We start from the raw sequence: 20,015 nt of genomic DNA on the forward strand, positions 1-20,015 counted from the left end.
TTCTAACTAAAGGTTTGGCTTGGATAGGTGAGTTCTTAGAAACTTAGAGTACTTAGGGAAATTAAGAATTGTCTGAATTCTCGCCAGGGTTAATAAACACTTTGGTTACCAGTCTTCTGGCTTTGGTATTGGCTTAAGGTCAATGTGTCATCACGGCATACGGACCAAGAATTGCGCTTAGAATAAACATGTGCAGATAATTGCGTGGATAGTGTCTGCGCATGACTGACTTTGAAACATGACCAACAAATCAATTTTTCTTTTGCTCTTTCAATCGTAGTTCTAAAATCAAGTTTGAGAGATTTTCAAGGTTATATGACGAATTTCACAGATTTTTCCAGGTTTTTTTTTCACGGCAGGCAAAATTCATGGCTTATTCACGGTTTTAAGGTTTTCACGGTTGAGTGAGAACCCTGTTCGAGCTAAGAGGATTAAATTTTGGTCTGGGGTCGACCTAAACTTAAGTCAACAAGACACAAAATAAACGAAGGAGGAAAAATGAAAAAAAATCTCTTAGACTCGCAAGATCATTATTTAAATAGGAAGTAATAGGTAAACAGGGGAGAATGGTACAGGATGGAGATAGGGTGATGAACTTGTAGGGAATGTGAAGGACTTTATATTTTGGGAGATTTATACGCTGTATGTTAACAAAAACTGTAGAAATGAGGAAGATCCCAACAAAAAAAAATTAAAAGGTATTTTATCAAAAACTACAGAAGTTGAAATAATGCAAATTTCAAACACTTACCAGCTGCCTTGTTTAGGTTGAGTGGCATGAAGAAAACACAATCTGCCTCATCCTCCCATGAGAAAGAGATACCAGAGATGGCGGTATTTCCATCCATCAAGCTTCGCACTCCAAGGAAATAGAAAGGTTCAAACTCGCCATCTGCATCCATTCTTTTCCTCTTCCCAAAAACTTTAGATTTTTCAGCTTTCACACTAACATTAATAAATTCATCACAGTCTAGTTTATCACAGCTATCATCATCACAATAACTCTCACTGAGAGCAACAGAGAAAGAAAATCTTGACAAATGTTCAAATTTATCACAAAAGTTCCTAAAAATATCAACATTTTCACAAACATCAACAATATGAAAGTCTGGCCCCACCGCACAGTCTCTTTTTAAAGTTGCAGGTACAAATGTGTTTCGACTAACATGCTTCGGTACAGAGCAGCTCCTAAAAGCATTAACTTTATTCACACCATCACAGATATCATCACTTTTCACCGATTTTTCTAGCTGCCGTTCAAATTTCACGAATGAGCTATCCCTACCTGTCCTTGAGAGACAACCAAGATTATTTAGAGAGCCAACTTTTCCAACTTTCGACGTTGAAAATACCTGAGAGGATATGATCATGGTTTCCCTTTCGTCATCCTCTTCAGATGAGGAAGGGCATGCAATACTGTGGTGAACTGCCTCCAAGGAAATATTCTGTACATGACTGCCCCACACATCTTCGTCAGACTCTTCTATATGTTCACCCTGAGACTCGGTCTCACCAATTAACATTCTCAACTCTTGCTCACTTTTCCCCTTGGTTTTCCGACTACTACTCTCAACCCTCATAGTCAACTCATCTTCAAAATCAAAAGCAGAGGTGAATGCTTTTTCCAGAAAGGAGCTACTGACAGCCTCAATGGATAAACGCTTCCCTCTGAAATCTGAGTCTATTCCTACTATCGCCTGTTTAATCTCATCTCTTTTATCCTTGTTTGTTGCCTGATGAACGTCCTCTCTTTTATCCTCATTTTTTTCCCGAGAATTCAAACTGTTAGGGTCCACTCTGTGTACCAACTGGTGACAAAGAATGTCTTCCCTCACACTGACAACACTTTGAGTTTTACAAACACCTTTAATTTTCACATCCAAAGAGGAAGGCAGCTCTTGTTTTGAGGATGGAGAGTAAGTTTGGACTTCGCAAACAGCTCTCATAGCTTCCTCATCCTTGCACGATCCTTTATCAGGTTTCTTTTCTTCTTTGCTGACATCAGATTTTAATGCATTTATACCAGCATCATTTTCACAATAAGTCTCATCAAAAAGATCCTCCTCAACCATGCTACCAAAATCCCACTTGCTTGGCGTGATGATTTCCCCAACGGGACAAGGTTCTGAGGAATCCTGTGTTTCAGGAATGACAATACTCTTAGTTTGAGGGGCTATTATTGGACTCTGCTTGTTGAAGTTCAACCGGTTTGTTGCTTGGAAAGACCTTGGCATATTGGCACCACCGCTTTCATGGACAGAGGATGCATTCCTTATTAATGGTGGGTTGACGTTCGGTAGCTTGGGTGTAGAACTACCATTACTGGTGCAACTTAACAGAGCCTGATTCTTATCGAGAGCTGAGACTTGAGGTTGAGCTTTATTGGAACCAGAGGACCCATTAATTAAGTTTTCCAGCTGTGTGTCAACTGTGAAGCTGTCACCAAACAAACTAGGACTTTGATTGCTCGAGTTTGCAGTTGGCATTTCATCAACTAATGGAGATGAAAATATATCGAGGCTAGTTCTTTTCGTTCCATTGAAATCACTAAAACTACTTCTTCCAGATTGATTTACCACAACATTGGTCATAGGTGATGATGATATTACCACAGGAGATGCCTGGCCACTTGAAAGTGAATTATTTTTTCCTAAATGAGACAAGTGCAATGCAGAAAATTGTGTCATTTCACTAGAGTCATTCAAAGAATTGTAGATACTGCTTTTGGACCCATCAACAGGCTTGCATTCATTGTGAGAAATAGCAGGCCTGGTGAAAGTTATGCCAGCACCAAGGGTATTATCATTCAAATTAATTTTTTCCGTAGCTGGTTTCTCGTCCAATGAGAGCACATCATTCACAGAGGGATTTCCTCCAATCATAGTATCTACCAGCACCTGTGAACCATTTGGATCGTTCACACATTCATTTCCAAAATTTAGGACAGGGGATTCAACAGCAACAGAGAGTGACTTGCTGACATTAAGTGGCAACTCATCTTGTTTTGCAGGTGACAGTGTATTGCCTTCGATGGAATCCTTGCTGCCTTCCAGGTCATCACACCATTTCATATCCGCCACTCCAAGTTCTTTCTGCAATCAGTTAGAGAAATCATATGATTCAGGCACTTATATATTACCAATCAATGATTTCAAAATCTTTGACATGATTGGAAACATCAAAATAAGCAGCAGAAACAATTGGGTAGTTTCCTTCATCAAAGAAAACAAAAGGCAATAATTGCGATTCGTTACCTACCATTAGTGTATTCATAATATACAAATTATTTCGTTTTCGAAATGTCGGTTTAAACGAATGGCAATGGTCCATTTTTATCCTCATTTGAAAAGGACCAGATTGGCGGCCATGCGATGTCACTCCACGTGACGTCACAGGGACCTAGTTTCTATAGGAGAAGATAGGAGTTATACATCGTCTGAGGTTACCAATGCATGCATGAGGCGCAGAGCTCAGGGAAACATGTCTTAATAATCACTTATTAAACTGGCTAAGGTCGGAAAGTTTTCCTCATTTGATAAGGTATTAATAATCCTTATTTAAGCCAAGTGCTACCAGCCAGCAGGGTACTCAGCTACCCGCTAGCAGCCTGCGATGTATCAGCGCTAAGCCTCGCCTCAAGGTCACCTCACTGGGCGGGAGGGGGAACCAGAAATACGACGTACGGAGAGATTTCCCAGCATTCATACTTATGCGTCGCGTTTTCGCACGCTTGAAATTTTTCACTTTTCATTTAATCGCGAAAAATAGATATTGTCATTTAAAAATCTAAAAGCATGAAATACGTACTCCAGGAGTAATAATCTTTCGATTTAGGCAATAAAAAAATAATAGGAAACCACCCTTTTAGCAATATAACACTAAACCCGCAAATGAATAATTTATAGATTCATAATAAATCTAAGAGGAATATAAAGTTGAGAAAAGGAATTGCATTATTAATTACTATGCACTACGAAGTTACTTAAATAAAAAAGCAAAAATTAAAAAAAATTACCTGAATTATTTTCCTTGCTTCTTTGATAAGATAGACAGCAACATTCTTCTCCAAAAGGTTGCGAACGCTACACATGGAGCTTATCCACTTTTTCTTTTTCCCATTACCATTAGCTTCATCTTCATTGGTTTTTCCACTAAAAAAAATTTTATTTTTGGTTATTGCTTTTCTTACATCTATGACTTCATTGAATTCAGTCATTAATTAAATGCTATATGCATACCCTCCAAGAAGATCTATCTGATGTATAAAGCTGGCACGCATACTCACCTTCATGAACACCAACATTTCTGCCCAATTCATGATTATTTAGGGAAAGCTAGGAAGTTAAAATTCTGTACATAAATGTTAAAATCCATGACAATGGGAAGGGATATCCAGTGAACAAGTAAAAATGACTTATATTAGTATGTACATTCATGCCAGTTTTGTCTTTTTACCAAAATATCCACACCTCCTAATGGCATATTTGACCCCATTGAAAACATGATTATGCTAAACTGTAATTAAATTAAAATACGTATGGTAAATGTACATTTTATGCATACTTAAAATTTTTAAATAGTGCCAGAAATTTGCTGAGGACTGACCAAGGCAATGGTAATGAATTTGATTCAAATAATAATAATTTTATTCCTCATAACACAAATAATACTTGAAGTATGCATAAATAGCACAATACTATCTGATTTAAATTTACTGACCAATGGATTATGTATGATCAGTATCCGAACGTAGTCCACAGCACTACCTCCACTTTCCCTTTCTTCCATTGCTGAAGGCAACCTCATTCCACAATAGAAATGCTTAATTAATATGGTTTTAACTAAGTGAACACATTAATTACACTGGTGAAACTATTGCCTTTGGCCTGAGCCTCCTGCTTCGCTACTCACCCTGTAAAACTCTTGTCTAGGGAGTTTCTACTACTCCCACAACCATTTTTTATTTAGCGGGTACCCCCCAATCTGTAAAGTCATTGGCTCAAAATGTCCTACTCTTCATGAAAAAAAAAGCTTGAGCCACATAATAAATTTCTCAGAATCTAGACATTTACATCAGTGGAAGAGGAAAATCAAGGGAAACATTCTGGCATTGACTTATTGTTAGTTAGGTAACAAAGAGCTTCCATGGCTTCACAACTTTAGAAATTGAGGTCGTCAGTGACTTTGAGTTGTTACTATGACAGCTAGCTGAACTGCACGCAATCAAGCCGGTAATCTCAGCGTGGCCCACGTCTGTCAGGAGGAATCGCAGGGAGGAGGTCGCAATCGCACGATTGAGAATTGGGCACTGCGCTCTGACCCACTCGTACCTCTTCACCGAAGAGAGAATTCCACCCCTATGTGATGTTTGCGACTCTCCCATTACTGTGAGACATCTCCTGACAGAATGTGAGAAATACCGCTCTGTGCGCCATCGGCTGAACATCGGAGGAGACCTAGGGCACATCCTAGGAGACGACCCTGATAGTGTCAGCCGAGTGATAAAGTTTTTAATAGAGACCGGGCTAATTAACAGTGATTAAATTCCAACCTTTTTATAATTTGACAACCCCTTTTATTTCAAAACTTTTATGAATGTTTAAATGTTTTTTTTTAATGCATCGTTTAAAATTTTTGTTTTTATAGATTGCCTGTGGTGCAAATGACCTTAGTTGTCGAGGCACCCTAAACACAAATACTACTACTACTGAGTAAACACCAATTTGAAAAGTGACCTCTAAAAAGTTGCAGGAGAGGGCGTTGTGCCCAAAGTCAATATTCCCTTGCATGAGGCAAAAATAACCTAGACTAACTGGATTAATCACCCCTTCACATTAAGACATTAGAACAGCAACCAGCCAGTTATGTATCCACTACAAACTAATGAGAGGTATGCAAGTAACACACCATGAGGTGATTAAGATATCTATGGCCGTTTTCCAATTAGCAATTATTCACCCTTCGTGCACTTTTCGACCGTCAACTTACGGATGTGACGACAGCAAGGGTGGATCCAATTGGCGAGGGCACAAGGGAACGAAGGGTAAGTGAACAAGGGAACGTGGATGCTCCCTCGTTCATGTGCCCTCGTGGGAAGTGGACGTGAAAATGGCGGCAATGGAAAACTCAGAAATCTTGAACTGGAGATTTAAGTAATTTTGTGTTTATTATGTGAGCTCTTTTACGTACTATTATATCGGCATGGTGAATTCTTGCTTTTCACATGCAAAAATATAAGTATAAAGGTGAAATTGATTCTCAAATGAACCACTCAATGTCCTAACACTACCGTGGTCACATTTCGTTACTGTCAATAGTTTGTGTTATTTCCGTTCACACTTTATGGCACCAGTAGAGCATTAGTAAGGGAGCAGGGTGCAAGGGAGAAAGGGAACAAGTGAATGAGTGCATACTACGTGGATTGGAAAACGGCCTATGTTAATCAATGAAACTGCAACAATAAAGAACACAGATTAAACTATAGTAAGTATTGAACTGAAATTTACCTCTGAAATGGTATGAATGTTCTTAAGGCTTGATCCACTTTCGCAGGAGATGTTTCTGCAGCTAGCATTGCAAGACTCTCGATCCCAGCATCAAACAAAGCTCTAGCACACTGCCCATCAAGCATTGGCAAGCGCATGAGATCGCACAGCTCCCCCCTAATCCCAAATTGAAGTCTGTCCTGAAGTTGTGAAGCCAGCAACTCCATACCAGTCCATCTCAGTCTTCGGCAAAATTGTGTGACCATGCCTTAAATAAATTTACACGATAACTACAAATCACTTAAATGCCAGCATAACAATATTTTTTGCATCCATCAGTCACAACTCACCAGCAAATATGGCTGCTGACTGCTGCAAACTTTGGAGCATACCACGATTGCAGCCATATTTCTGAGCAACATCATTTATTGGTACTTCATTAACCAATTCTCTCAGAGCCAAAGCTGTATAAAATCTACGATGAATTCCCATTTTTTCTATCTGTACATCAATGGAAAAAGTTCAAAAATTCCATTAAAACTTTAACACAAGAATATAGAGATAAAGCCAAAATAGGTAATATATCCATCAAATAAAATAGATTGCTTAAAGTAACATACATACTGTTATAAGTTTTTATGTAACAATTTATTGAAAATCAGCAACATAACATGAAAATGAACTAGCTTACTCAAAGTAGGAACTTATGAGTAACTTTTTCCACAGTAGACAAATTTAAATCCATATTTAAATCTCTTGATTTTTAATAAACTTGAGTGATTATATTAAAATTATCTATTTAAATCTATCTATTTAAATTAATTTTTAAGATTCAAAAGTAAGTAGAACATGAAAAATTTATTTCCCTGGGAGGACATTACTAACCAATGTATATTTTTGATTTTATTTTATTATTGGATATAATTTTCTTAAAGCAGCCATTAGACTTTCGATTGTTATCTATTTATTAACCCATTAGATATCTCAAACCTAGGACTAGCCCATTTCTAATTTTTGAGGAGGAATTGAAATAGAGTGCCATGGAATGAGAATCTTTCTTTTGATACATACATAGTTAACATCCAACAAAAGCAATCTAATAAACAGAAATTATAATTTGGCATCAGAAAGTGATTTGATCAGTGGACTAGGTTTGTGACATTATTCAAGGATAAGATTAACCTACGGACACACAATGTATTATCAAAAGGGATGCAGTTTTGCTGGTAAAAAGGAACAATAATTGAAATGGAGGTAATTGGTTTGTTAGTACATTATCCAAAAATGGATACATTAAAAATTAGTCTGTGGACACTAAGATGAATTCAATGATGAAATAAATTGCAAAAGTTAACAAAGAACAGTATTTTTAAAGGGGCTCATTTTAATCATAAAAAAAGTTCAGACTCATTATATACTGTATCACAAAACAGTTTTCATAGAAGTAGACATTGGGAGGAACATATTTTCTTTAATGCCTTTAAACAAAAAAAGTCAATGTGAATAATAATTTTGAAAAAAAATCAAGATTTTTATCAACCTTAATTTAGCCTCCCCAGCATATGTATAGTGGATAGTAACCCAAAGAGAAAATATTTCTGGAAACCCCCTATCCCTTCTTGCAACGTGCCTGCAAAAGATGACTAAGATGATATAGTAAACAAGGAAATTTTCTTCAGAGCATAAACTTTTAGCTAGCCTTACCTGTTTTGGAGCCCTAAGATTAAGTGATCCCCTCATCGCTCTTACGATGAATCTTTCATCTATTCCAACAAGCTCACCAACACGTTTTAATGATGAAGGCAGACATTCCCACATGTTGAGCAGGTGAAGCCAATCAAGACTGTCACCCCACTGATCTGCTACGCTAAAAGGAGTCACCTGCAGATCATTCACAGACAGAAAAAAATGAAATCATCACAAAATGATAATGCAGAGTACACATATATTCGTTAAGTTCATGCAATTTTAAGAGTAAGTGAGAGGAACTTGCACACCATACATCATGTTTATCAAGAGCAATTTTGGCTTGTTTCACATGTCTAGGAGAACAATTTTCATAATGCTCCAGTACATTAGCATTTCCTCTCATCATCTTCGCCTTGGACTAAGCTCACCTTAACAGTATATTATTGTGCATCAGTAGTCAAGTTATTGCAAATGAGTGGCACATCCCAGATAGGGTAATAATGTAAGATAGCAGTAAATAGAAGCAATGAAATATACTCTATCAAAAAAATTGAAGTAGTGATGTATTGACATTAAATGACACAGTTGAAAATCAATTAATGACTTAAGGAAAGATAATTTATAATTATATATGTTTTATGCAAGAGGACAAAAAATTAGACTCTACAGAGCTTCAAAGACCAGACACAAATGTGTCCACAATCTTACCTGATATATTATATGGAGCTCATCTTCTAGAACAAAGCACTTCCTGGCTCGCTGCAATTCCTCAAAGAGGGACATGGCCTGGTCAGGGGGGAGAGATGCAGCCAGACATGCTTCACCCAAGTGAGTGGCCACATACTTCACCTCACCATTTTCACCAGATTTTTCCAATCTAAAAAAAAATGGGATTTCAGTAAGACATAGATACACAGAGCAATCAACCAACAAATTATTAAACACATCAAAGATGAGTTTCAATCTAAAAAGATCACCTGACTCAACTGGAGTTGAAACCCTATCCGTAGAGATCCGTGAAATTTGCAAGATGCGATAATGCAAAATAATACAAAATAACACAAATACGTTAAACTAAACGTAATTTTGCCTTTATCGCAAATTTTACGTGAGTATGCAAAAAAATCCCATGTAATGAGTCATAATCGATTAGAGCCCAGGCCTTCATTGTTTAATACACCTGACATTCATTCCTTCTATCTCATTATGACTCAATAGTCAATTGGCTCGTTTTTTCTCACACATAAAGCATTCGCGTAACATCGCACACTGTAGTGATGTCTTCACCAGAATTTGTTAAATTTATCACAGCCTCACTCTTCGATTCACATTAATCAATCCTAAAATTCTTGGAAATATCTAGAATGACGTGCTTTCTCTCACGAGGAATTAGATATTTTGAATCGATAATGTGGTGAAAGAAATTTAACACGCTGCGGAAGAGCTGAAATATGCTTTCAGATGAGCCGACTTCTTTCCAGCCGCCATCCACAGCACAGTGCTTTCTAATAACCATTGGTCTCTATGGATGTCTTCAAATGAGTCGAATCGCTCCATTGCTGGCATGGCACCATGGTCATCATCGTGGAGGAGAAAAGGCGTGTAAACCCATTGTTAAAAATCAATCAAATAAATTAATAAGGATTCCTCGACGGAAATTAACATATCAAGACACTTCAGCTAAAGAAATAACTCAACAGCCTTAACAGCAGAATATCCTTCCGAGTAATAATCCATAAATTCTGAATCAATCACTAAAATATGTTGTTCAAACAATTGTCCACCAAATGCCTGTTGACACTATCAAATACACACCAAAACACCAAATACCATAGCAGATAAATACATTTCAAAATTACTTGACTGGAATACTTAATGGAAACCTAAGATTCCTTACCGGATAAATTCACACTCCTCAAGGTATTTCAAGCAGGTTTTGAGAGGGTCATGAATTTGAAAATCAACTTTTTTCTCAGCTTTCATAATAGCTGCCAGTAAGGTCAAATTTGTATAACACTCCACTTGCTCTGGGGTAGATGCAACTCCGCTAGCAACAACCTGCAAAAATTGAACTTGGTGATTGCTCATATGAACAAAATATTTCATTCATAATTCTAAAATAAAGACAGTTTTTGGAGTAGTGCATTCCTACATCATGCAATGGATGATATTCCTACCTAATGCATTTATGATGGTATGGTATTTGGAGGAGGAAGCTGACAGTTCAGGTCAATTATGCTATGAGGGTAGGGTTGGGAAGGAAAGGTAGAGAGGTTACTGGCATTGGCCTCATGGCTACAATTTTACTATATAGTAATATTACAACAAGTAACCATTACATATTTAGGTATTACAGTGAAACCTCTTTACATCGTAATGGAGGGGACCAAAATTTGGACAATTTGATGTATGGAGGTTCACTATAGAGCGGTTTTAGTGATATGTACCATTTTTTCATATCCTTTGGAAATGAAAGGCACTACTGTCTTTTAAACCATTGTATTTATGTGTTTAAACAAATATGCATGCATTCGTGAACATGTATTTATTATTTAATAATTACAGAAAGCGAGCACTTTCGCATGATTTTTACTATGATTCGAGAGAAAACGATGTGATCTCTCTTAATTCAACAGTCATTTAAAATGATTAAGATAGTTGGATACCTTTTTTCGTATTTACTGTTAGGTATGCTCTCATGTGGTACAAAATGGCCACAACTAATGATTAACGTGAACATTACAGCATATTTAAGGTGTATAAGAAAAAAAATAAGCGTGAAACATTTATTGCTGAAAGTGTCATTCCATGTACGTAATCGTGGCTGCATTAATGGTCTTTAGTTGTTTCGGTATGATTTGCAGAGGTAGCTAGGCTGTCTCGGGGGTGTCTCCTTGGTATGATAAGTGGAGGTTTTACGAGATAAAGAGGTTCACTACATAGAGGTTTGCCTATAAATTTACATGTAAATCTGACGGGACCGTAGGGGTGGTATGAAGTGTGGAGGTTTATGATGTAAAGAGGCTCACTACATAGAGGTTTTACTGTACATATTCTGTTACGGAATATAATGATATTTTAAGGCGGCAACAGGCAGATGAAGTTATTTGCACCATGATGAAAAATGTGGAGAAAAACTCATTGTTGGTATTAGCCAACTCTTAACATAAGGAGCCAAAAGGACCATGGCCTAACATCTGTTTCATTAGTCGGAGTGCTGAGCTTGAAGTCTTTCCACACAGCACTGATGCAGCGATTAAGCAGTCTCTGAAATATCTTTGACACCTATAGGAGTAGAACCCTGACCTACAGGGTTGGAAGTCTCTAGTCATCACACCAACCCAATTGTTCGCATTAATAACGTTCCTATATAATGCAATTGAGGCCTATAATAGTACTATTGGATTTATTTATATAATAATATAAAACCTTTACACAGCAAACCACCATACAGCAAAAGCTTAGGGAAAACTCACTATTTTAAAGACATAGCCGTAGTCCCAGACCCTTCAAACGGACAATGCATGTTAAAAAAAAACCTGTTTAACAATAGGGTGGTTTCCTATTATTTTTTTATTGCCTAAATCGAAAGATTATTACTCCTGGAGTACGCATTTCATGACGTTCTTAGATTTTTGAAAGACGATATCTATTTTTCGCGACTAAACGAAAAGTGAAAATTTTTAAGCACGTGAAAACGGGACGCCTAAGTAGGAATGATGGGAAAACTCCATGTAACATACTTCTGGTTCCAGCTATCGCCGTGCGAGGTGACCTTGGGTCGAGGCTTTGAGCGCTGATACGACGCAGGCTGCTAGCAGGTAGCGCTTGGCATAAATAAGGATTATTATTACCCAATCAAACAAAGGAAACTTTCCGAACTTAGGTAATTTTAATGGATGATAATTAAGAGATGTTCCCCTAAGCTCTGTGCCTCATGCATGCATTAGTAATCTCAGACAATGTAAAACTCCTATCTACTTGTACAGAAACTAGGTCACTACGACGTCACGTGGAGTGGCATCGCACGGGCGCTAACCTGGCCTTTTTCAAATGAGGTTACAATTGACCATTAACATTCGTATAAACTGGGATTTCTAAAACCAAATAATTTGTATATTATGAATACACTAATGGTGGGTAAGGAATCGCAATCAATGCATTTTGTTTTCTTTGATGAGGGAAACTACCCTGTTCTCTCTAACTACAAAAACACCCAATAACAAAGTCTATGCTTGGGCCCGAAACATAAAAAGTGCGACTCCACAGGGAATCTCTGTAAAAATTTGAACCTTCTTAAACATTCCCTTATGAACCACCTTTACTTTATGCACTTTTAACATAAAAACTCCAACCATAAGGAAGCACTTATTTTTCACTTTCATACATTTTTGGTGGCTGAAATTCACCTCAAAAACTGCCCTCTTTAAACTGGCTGAAAGTTTTGTGCTTCTCCCACTCCCAAGGCAGCTTTGAATGGCTGGAAGCTCAGCATTCAATAGTCGCTCCACCATGCCTTTTTCTTTCTCATGGCAAACAAGAATGCTTTCACCTACAAAATAGAAATTAAGAATGAGTTGTTTTGATTAATTAGTACTCAGTTCCACTGGATATTGAGCTTACAAACTAGAATTGGAACCTACAAGAATTGGCTCCAAAATAATTTCCGCAAAACCATTTTTTAAGGCCGTTTTACACGGTACACGGAATTGCGCAGTCTGACGTACGTGTGAAGGCGCAATCAAAATTGCGTCGTGTAAAGCGGTGAATTGCTAGAACACATGCGAGAATGCGTGGATGCGAGACGGCAAAATAGCCCCTGTTTTAATTTCGTTCATGCATTCGCGCAATTCCACGCCATTTTAGAAATTAATGCAGCTCTAACCTGCGCAATTCCGTGTACCGTGTAAAACGGCCTTTAAACTTTCCTTGAGCGTAATTTACATTGCATACATATAGAGTGATGATCTGGATCAAATTACTTGAGAGATGACCAGAAGTATTATTTTAAGGCAGATTTCATTATACCAGAGTGAAAATCGCAAACAGCTTCACTTCGCTTCTGAAGACTAAGCAATGAAAGTGAAGCACTTGATTAAGAACTGGACCAATGGCAGAAATTGGAATGACAAAAAAGGAACCAGCCCAATCATAATTTGAAAACAAAATACATACTGCATTGAATTTTTTTGTGCAATCCTGAAAAACAGATAGATTTTTCTGCCATATGAAATACAGTCTCTCAGTGATGCCAATGCATGTCCCCTAGGGTGGTTCTTATTTTTAAAGTTTTCAAATTTATGTTGGGACACCCAGCAGTTTTGTTCCATTTGGTGAGAAAATAAAGCATAAAATGATTGCAATTGCAAAAATAATTTTCCTGATTTGGTTTCTCACCACATGGAACAAAACTGGGGGGCATCCCAAAAGAAATTTGAAAACTTTAAAAATAAGGACCACCCTAGTGTCCCCAGGTACATTGCCTATGTAGCCAGGATAAGCATTTGGATACGTTTGGTTGAACATTATAATTAATTTGCTCCCTAAAAGGACCACTATAAATTTTCAAGTCACAGAGAATGGATTAACTTAATATTTACATGAGTATAATTTTCTTCAAATATTTATGCTTCACATTCAGTATCTTTAGTATAAAATAAATTTTACAAAGATTTTGATGCTAAGAGCCTAAATTACTATCATAAAATTAATTTTTCATACCATGAAGTTCAATTCATGCCCCACTATTACCTGCTGTATCAACTCCCATGCGGCCTGCTCGTCCAATCATCTGCTTGTAGGTAAGGATATCCACCAATTTTCCGTGAAATATAGGAGTTCTTACAATAACTCGACGAGCAGGCAGATTTACGCCAGAAGATAGAGTGGATGTAGCAACCAGAACTCGTAAGACACCAGAACGAAATGATGATTCCAAGATGTCTCTCTCATCCATTGTCAGTCCTAGTTAGTTACATGAATAAGAATTACCGAAGTTTAATAGCATCATTTTTTTATCTTCATGAAGGATTAGAAAAAAGATTTTCATAATCTATTCACTTTAGTGTGAGTCAAATAATTATGCATAAGCAATTCTTGGCAAATTTGGCTTCTTCAGGGCTGAGAATTTTCCCTCGCAAATACGTCATAAATCACAAATGACTTGGAAGCTTTCTCAGCAAAAATGTCATGGAATCATTGCCCCAGAAGGAGTTGGATCCAAACTGATGCTTTGGCAGTAGATTCTGATGTTCCCAACACGATGAGTTATTCACACTGGAAAAAAATTGTATGGATCGTCTTGTCTCTACTGGATCCTACAGAATCTTTAACGAAAAACACCAATTGACAGGATCCAAATCACTTAAATAATATTAAAGATTACTCTCCCTTTCACCATTAGTTAGGACTGGCTGAAATAAAACAACTCTAAATGTATTTACCTTTGCTTTTAGTCTGTCATTCAACATCAAAATGTGTATGCACACAAAGTAAAAAAAATATGGATAAACTTTCAGATACACTGCCATCAATTAGAGTGACCTTAAAAATATTCTCAGACTTGTTCTCTATTCTACCCATGGCTCTCAGAGAAAATACTTTAAATTATACTGTAAGAAATAAAATTCATTTAAAAAATCTTGGGAAGAAAAATCATTATCCTATCTAGGAAATTGTTAGTCGCCTTGGCTCTCTCGTCCTTGTCGTCCAAAGCAACATAGGGAGAGTCGCGCAGAAAAAGGAAGAGCTCAAATGTCGGAACAATCACACTTTTATTGTTACTTCATTCGCGTACCCTCGCTGACTGCCCCAAGGAGCCGGCTTCCCTCTCATCAGTGCTTCTGTTATTGGATCAGGTGCATGGCAAGATCCCATTCACAGCATGCCTAACCTTACATTGTACAGCATTGGGTGGTTGGGAACATGGGAACGAAAAGAGAGAAGGAAGCGCTGACTTTGGATGGGCATGGAAATGAGGCAAGGGATACAACAGCCGCCTCCTACACAATGAACTTAACTCTTAAAATCCACACAGGGAAAACAATGAATGGGTATGTTATTTGGTTAGAGTCCCCAGTGCGAGATACGGTTCTTGGTTTGAATCTGAGTGTAGAAAGAGAATTTATCATCTTTTAACTTTTGCTTTTATTATGAACTGAAAACAGAACAAGCAAATCCACACTAATATGCAGAGTCCTTGATTGATCCTAAAACCATAGACTTTATAAAATCCATCACTGAAAAAAGTCACTTTCTTGTCATAAAACACAGAGGATTCATTATTCCCACGCATCTTTTTTTTAAAGGTGAACAAATTTCAAATATTCACCAATTTCAAGGCAACCAGAAGATATAAAGTGACCAACTCATAGTCAGAAATATACTTGCCTGCATGATGAAAAGCCACACCAAGTGAAACTGTTTTTGCCAAAATTGGATCCAGGCCAGCAGGGGACCTTTTCAACTTGTCAATAACTTCTGAGAGAGGAGATTTATTCAGTTGTTGAATGAACTTCTCCACTAATTTCCTCCCATCCTCAGCAACAGGGAGGGATGAAGTACCTGGATAATAATAAATCATAGCCTCAAAAATCGTGAACTATGAATAAAGATTGATGTAAACATTTAGGCAGCATTAATGAATGAAAAAATATTAATGAACATAAGGATTTCAAGCTTTTCTTACCAATAAAGAAGAAATCTTTAGCGACGGTTTCAGCCAATTTCTCGCACCAATTTTTAGTAGGACAGAAGATAAGAACAGAAAACCCTTGAGCTATGGTTTCCAAACACAGAAATGTTACATCATCAGCATCTCCCTATCCATTACATAAAAGAAAAATGAATTAAAATGCATACAGGATGAGATTCTGAGAATTTAATTCGTTCCTGACCAAGCCTCAATGAAATCACTATTACATTTGTGGTTAATATTTTATCCATTACTGCAATGAGATGCCATATGGAGTCCCACCAAATAGCATTTGAAGTCATGCGAGACACTACCTGGTGGAACATAGGAGAGAATGTGTTAATTAGTGGAAAATGTATTTACCTTAATAGATAATCCACAGTCAACTCGACATATTTCTTTCATTTCGTTGTCATAAATTGTTTTCCCCAATTTGATGAGCTCTCTGAGAGGAACTGGCCGAAAACTAGTCTGATAGAGGTCTGCTTGAAGCCAACTTGCCAGCAACTCTAGGTTAGGGAGGGTAGCAGACATACCAACTATCTGTATTTTTATTTTGTCCCTGGAGAATAAATTAAATGTTCACACAACTACACCATGAATAAAATTTCTAAGATATGGAAATAATATTTCACTATCCTTAAAATATGGCTAAATACTACATGTTCTAAATCCTAATTCTTCATCAGTAATACATAGTTAAGTTAGTTAGTTAAGCAAGACCATAGAACAGAGAATGAACGTATAGATAATGAGCAAATCTTTAGTGACTGAATTCATGTCCATTGAAGATTTTTCTAGACATGAGAGCAAAGTTTTTTCCCAGAAAATCTTTTTAAGAGGGGTTCATTTGGAGGGAGGGAGATTTTCAGGGTATTCACCTGAGGTGGGTTTACTGAAGACTGAATTCCCCAAAGGTCTCAGGTGTTTGAACCTCTACAGCCCCCTCAGCTGATAAAGGTCTTTATTTGAATCAGATCATGATCCACAGGAGTTACTTGCTGTGATGATATTAAAAAGATGTGTTTCAAATCCTAGTCTAGCCAAATTATTCTTTTATTGTGACTTTTACCTTATATTACAGGATCCAAACAGACTCATAAGAAAAATTTGTTATAATACTTGCCGTAAGCACATGTATCTAATCTTTGTGAGTAACAACTCCAATAAGTAACCCCGATGTGGATCTCCCAAAAGATGCAGTTCATCGACCACGACAATGCCTAAAGCACCAAGGTTGCCATCTTCCATTAGGCTGAAAACGAACCGAGAAGCAAATTGTACATTTAAAAGGGGTGATTATACATTGTCAACCATCTAACAGCAAAATAATATGTCTGCATTACCGAATGATTAAACTGTTGGCCTTCTCTATAGTACACACAGCAACATCGGTTTGCTGAAATCCACCGGCAGGGCTGTAACCTCCCATGAAACCTTCCACCCGAATTCCAGTGCCTTCCATGAGCTCCTGTAAAATTGTTTGAATGCTCAACACCTTTGCATGTTCAATTACACCGTTAGCATATACACAGAAAAACATAAAAATGTCCAACGTCAGTTCAAGTATGATACGGCAGTAAAAAAAAGTTGTGATACATACATATATTTGTGAATTTATTCTGTGAATTTTTGATGAATCAGCTGGAAACTTCACTATTGCTATCATTGCACCATTCAGAGAAACTTAATGAAATCTGGATCATATCAAACGATACCACTCATTTATAAAAAGAATAATTCTAAAAATATAATAAATTTCTGAGCCACAACATATCCTTTGACGAAACCAATTTCTCAGCTAATGTGCAGATGCCTGAACACAAGTCCTACCTTCTAAAACTCATGATCTACTTGGGCCATCCCGTTAGATCAATTTGAAAAAAATCAGAAGAGCCCTATCCATCCATGAAAACTTTTTCCACCCTTAGGGTATTTCCCTTATACCACTGTCATGGAACTTGAGAAATTACATTTTCAGATGACAAAGTTGTTTTATGTTTACTGCTCAAATATATTTTTTGTTGACATTCACCAACTACCGGGATAACAGGCACCAGCTCTTAAGCCCACTAGACACGGTGAATGATCACGCGAATGAAATCATTCGCCGTGTATATGTAACAGAAAAATTTGCGAATGAACCATTATAGGCATGATCATTCAGTGAAAATTAGAAACATGTTCTATTTTGCTCACATTATCCTGTGAATGATCACGTTTGAAATGCTCCTGAAATGCTTGATCTCCCCCTCCTATGACAGTCACGGGTATGCAAAGTCTTAGTCTCAGGACCCAACGCAGTGGGGCTTATGCCTTACCTTTGGAATCTAGGAGCAGGAACCTGGACCCCTCAACTTATATTACCCTCCTTTGAGGTAAGGCACTGTGGTCATACAACTGTTTATTCAGTAATTTTGCAAAATAAATATTTGTACCTTGTTCAAATAAATAAACTACGAATTGAATTCTTTGTCTTTTGAGCAGCGTTTGCAATTTTAAAACAAAATTCTACCATAAATATTAGCCTATACCTCGATTTCAGTAAAAACATCACTCAAGGAAATTATTGATGCTTTAAAACCATTATTACAGACAGTCCAGCTTTGTTCACAATTTCACAATGCACAGAAAAAACTGAGGAATTCAATTCAAAGTCTGCAATTTACGTGAAAGCAACAATTACCCATGTAGCTTATGCACATAAACAAATCATGAGTTGATTATGAATCAATGCTGCCGATAGGGTCATAAACCCAGAAAAGAGGGAGCCCAATTAACCTCAGAGTCCACGGTAATACAGAGTCCCTGCCAGGAGGATTCAAAAAAGGTTGGAGCTGAGAGTGTATGACTATCCGCGAGACCTTTTTTAACCAATGTCCAGCAAAAATGCACTGTACAGATGGGAAAGAAGAGTCTCTAGGGGCTCAGTCCAGTGATCATGCTAAGGAGAGAACTGCACTGTCTCGAAAGGGTTAAACAAATAAAAATTCAAATTGCAAATAATTATCATCCCCACCCATCACATGTTATGCAAGGAAGGACTTTACCTGAAAATAGCTAGTTTTTTCCTTCACAACCGACACAAAGGGCAAAATAATTATGGCTTTTTTCTGCTGCTTGAAAACACTCCTAACCGTAAGTATCTCCGCCACTAGGGTCTTCCCTGGAAGGAGAGATATAAAATTAATCTATATCATCCTCACTATTGGTAATCGGTGTACATGACTGACAGGCCTGTACACAATGTCTGCATGATTATGAAAAAAATATCATATGAAGCTTGAAAACTATCCATGATATTATCAACCATTCATTAAATCATTTAATATTTACCTGCAGAAGTTGGAGCAGAATATATTAAATTCTTTCCAGATAGCACAGCCACATTGGTTACACATTCATATTGCCATTGGAACATAGACTTAATGCCCATTTCATCATACTTCTACAAAAAAAAATAACTACATAAGATACTGCAATGTGTTATTTGAAATACTTTAAAGTGCATAGGCATACTGACTTTTAAAATCAATGGTGGTAATCCACAATCTCTCAAACTATAGTTTCCAACTTTTGGAACAACGGTATGTTTATTTGGTTTCGTTACTCTTCGACCTACACCATCAGAACCTGAAATTACATTATCTGCACACTTTTCCAAATATGCACTCAATTCACAGAGTGACACATTTTGATTTTCACTCTTAATAATATCCGAAGCAACTCCATCACCACAACACTTAGATGATACGTCCGATAGCGATTCTGTAGCGCGAATTCCATTTGAATTATTATTTGTCCCACTAAATTTACAAAAAACTCTACTATTTCTTTCACGGAGCGGTACTTGGTGAGATTTCTCGTTTTTTTCAGCATCTTCGATGGCAGCTAATGTGTTATCACCGAATACAACAGACGGAAAATCTTCCTCCATTATTCTAGGACTCCATTGTCTCCGCATAAATATCTACGCTTAAAGTTTAGTTACTTTGAGTGATCAAATCCATCATCATCGAAAATATAAAGCATCACGACAATCGTAAGCACATTATATCACCCAGTAACTAAGAATCACCATCAATCACCATTTTCAAATTTAAGATCATGTTTGAACCGCATTTCGGTAGTCAATTTGTCAACAGAGG

General features: G+C 37.2%; 1 protein-coding gene across 1 annotated transcript in view; it reads right to left on the reverse strand.

The window, feature by feature from the left end:
• Positions 1–19,937, reverse strand: part of LOC124160841 (DNA polymerase theta) — a 43,733-nt gene extending 23,796 nt beyond the window's left edge. The window contains exons 1-17 of the mRNA XM_046536933.1: positions 19,391–19,937; positions 19,204–19,315; positions 18,918–19,033; positions 17,214–17,338; positions 16,994–17,122; positions 16,231–16,429; positions 15,862–15,994; positions 15,564–15,737; positions 13,926–14,138; positions 12,584–12,726; positions 10,072–10,232; positions 8,883–9,051; positions 8,190–8,366; positions 6,836–6,986; positions 6,507–6,753; positions 4,016–4,151; positions 752–3,092 (exon numbers count right to left, since the gene is read on the reverse strand). Coding sequence (XP_046392889.1) covers positions 752–3,092; positions 4,016–4,151; positions 6,507–6,753; positions 6,836–6,986; positions 8,190–8,366; positions 8,883–9,051; positions 10,072–10,232; positions 12,584–12,726; positions 13,926–14,138; positions 15,564–15,737; positions 15,862–15,994; positions 16,231–16,429; positions 16,994–17,122; positions 17,214–17,338; positions 18,918–19,033; positions 19,204–19,315; positions 19,391–19,831 — 5,167 coding nt within the window. The 5' untranslated portion in view covers positions 19,832–19,937. The remainder of the gene's footprint in view (positions 1–751; positions 3,093–4,015; positions 4,152–6,506; positions 6,754–6,835; positions 6,987–8,189; positions 8,367–8,882; positions 9,052–10,071; positions 10,233–12,583; positions 12,727–13,925; positions 14,139–15,563; positions 15,738–15,861; positions 15,995–16,230; positions 16,430–16,993; positions 17,123–17,213; positions 17,339–18,917; positions 19,034–19,203; positions 19,316–19,390) is intronic.
• Positions 19,938–20,015: the final 78 nt, after the last annotated feature.

This window comes from Ischnura elegans, chromosome 6 (assembly GCF_921293095.1).
Source record: "Ischnura elegans chromosome 6, ioIscEleg1.1, whole genome shotgun sequence".
Taxonomy (NCBI): domain Eukaryota; kingdom Metazoa; phylum Arthropoda; class Insecta; order Odonata; family Coenagrionidae; genus Ischnura; species Ischnura elegans.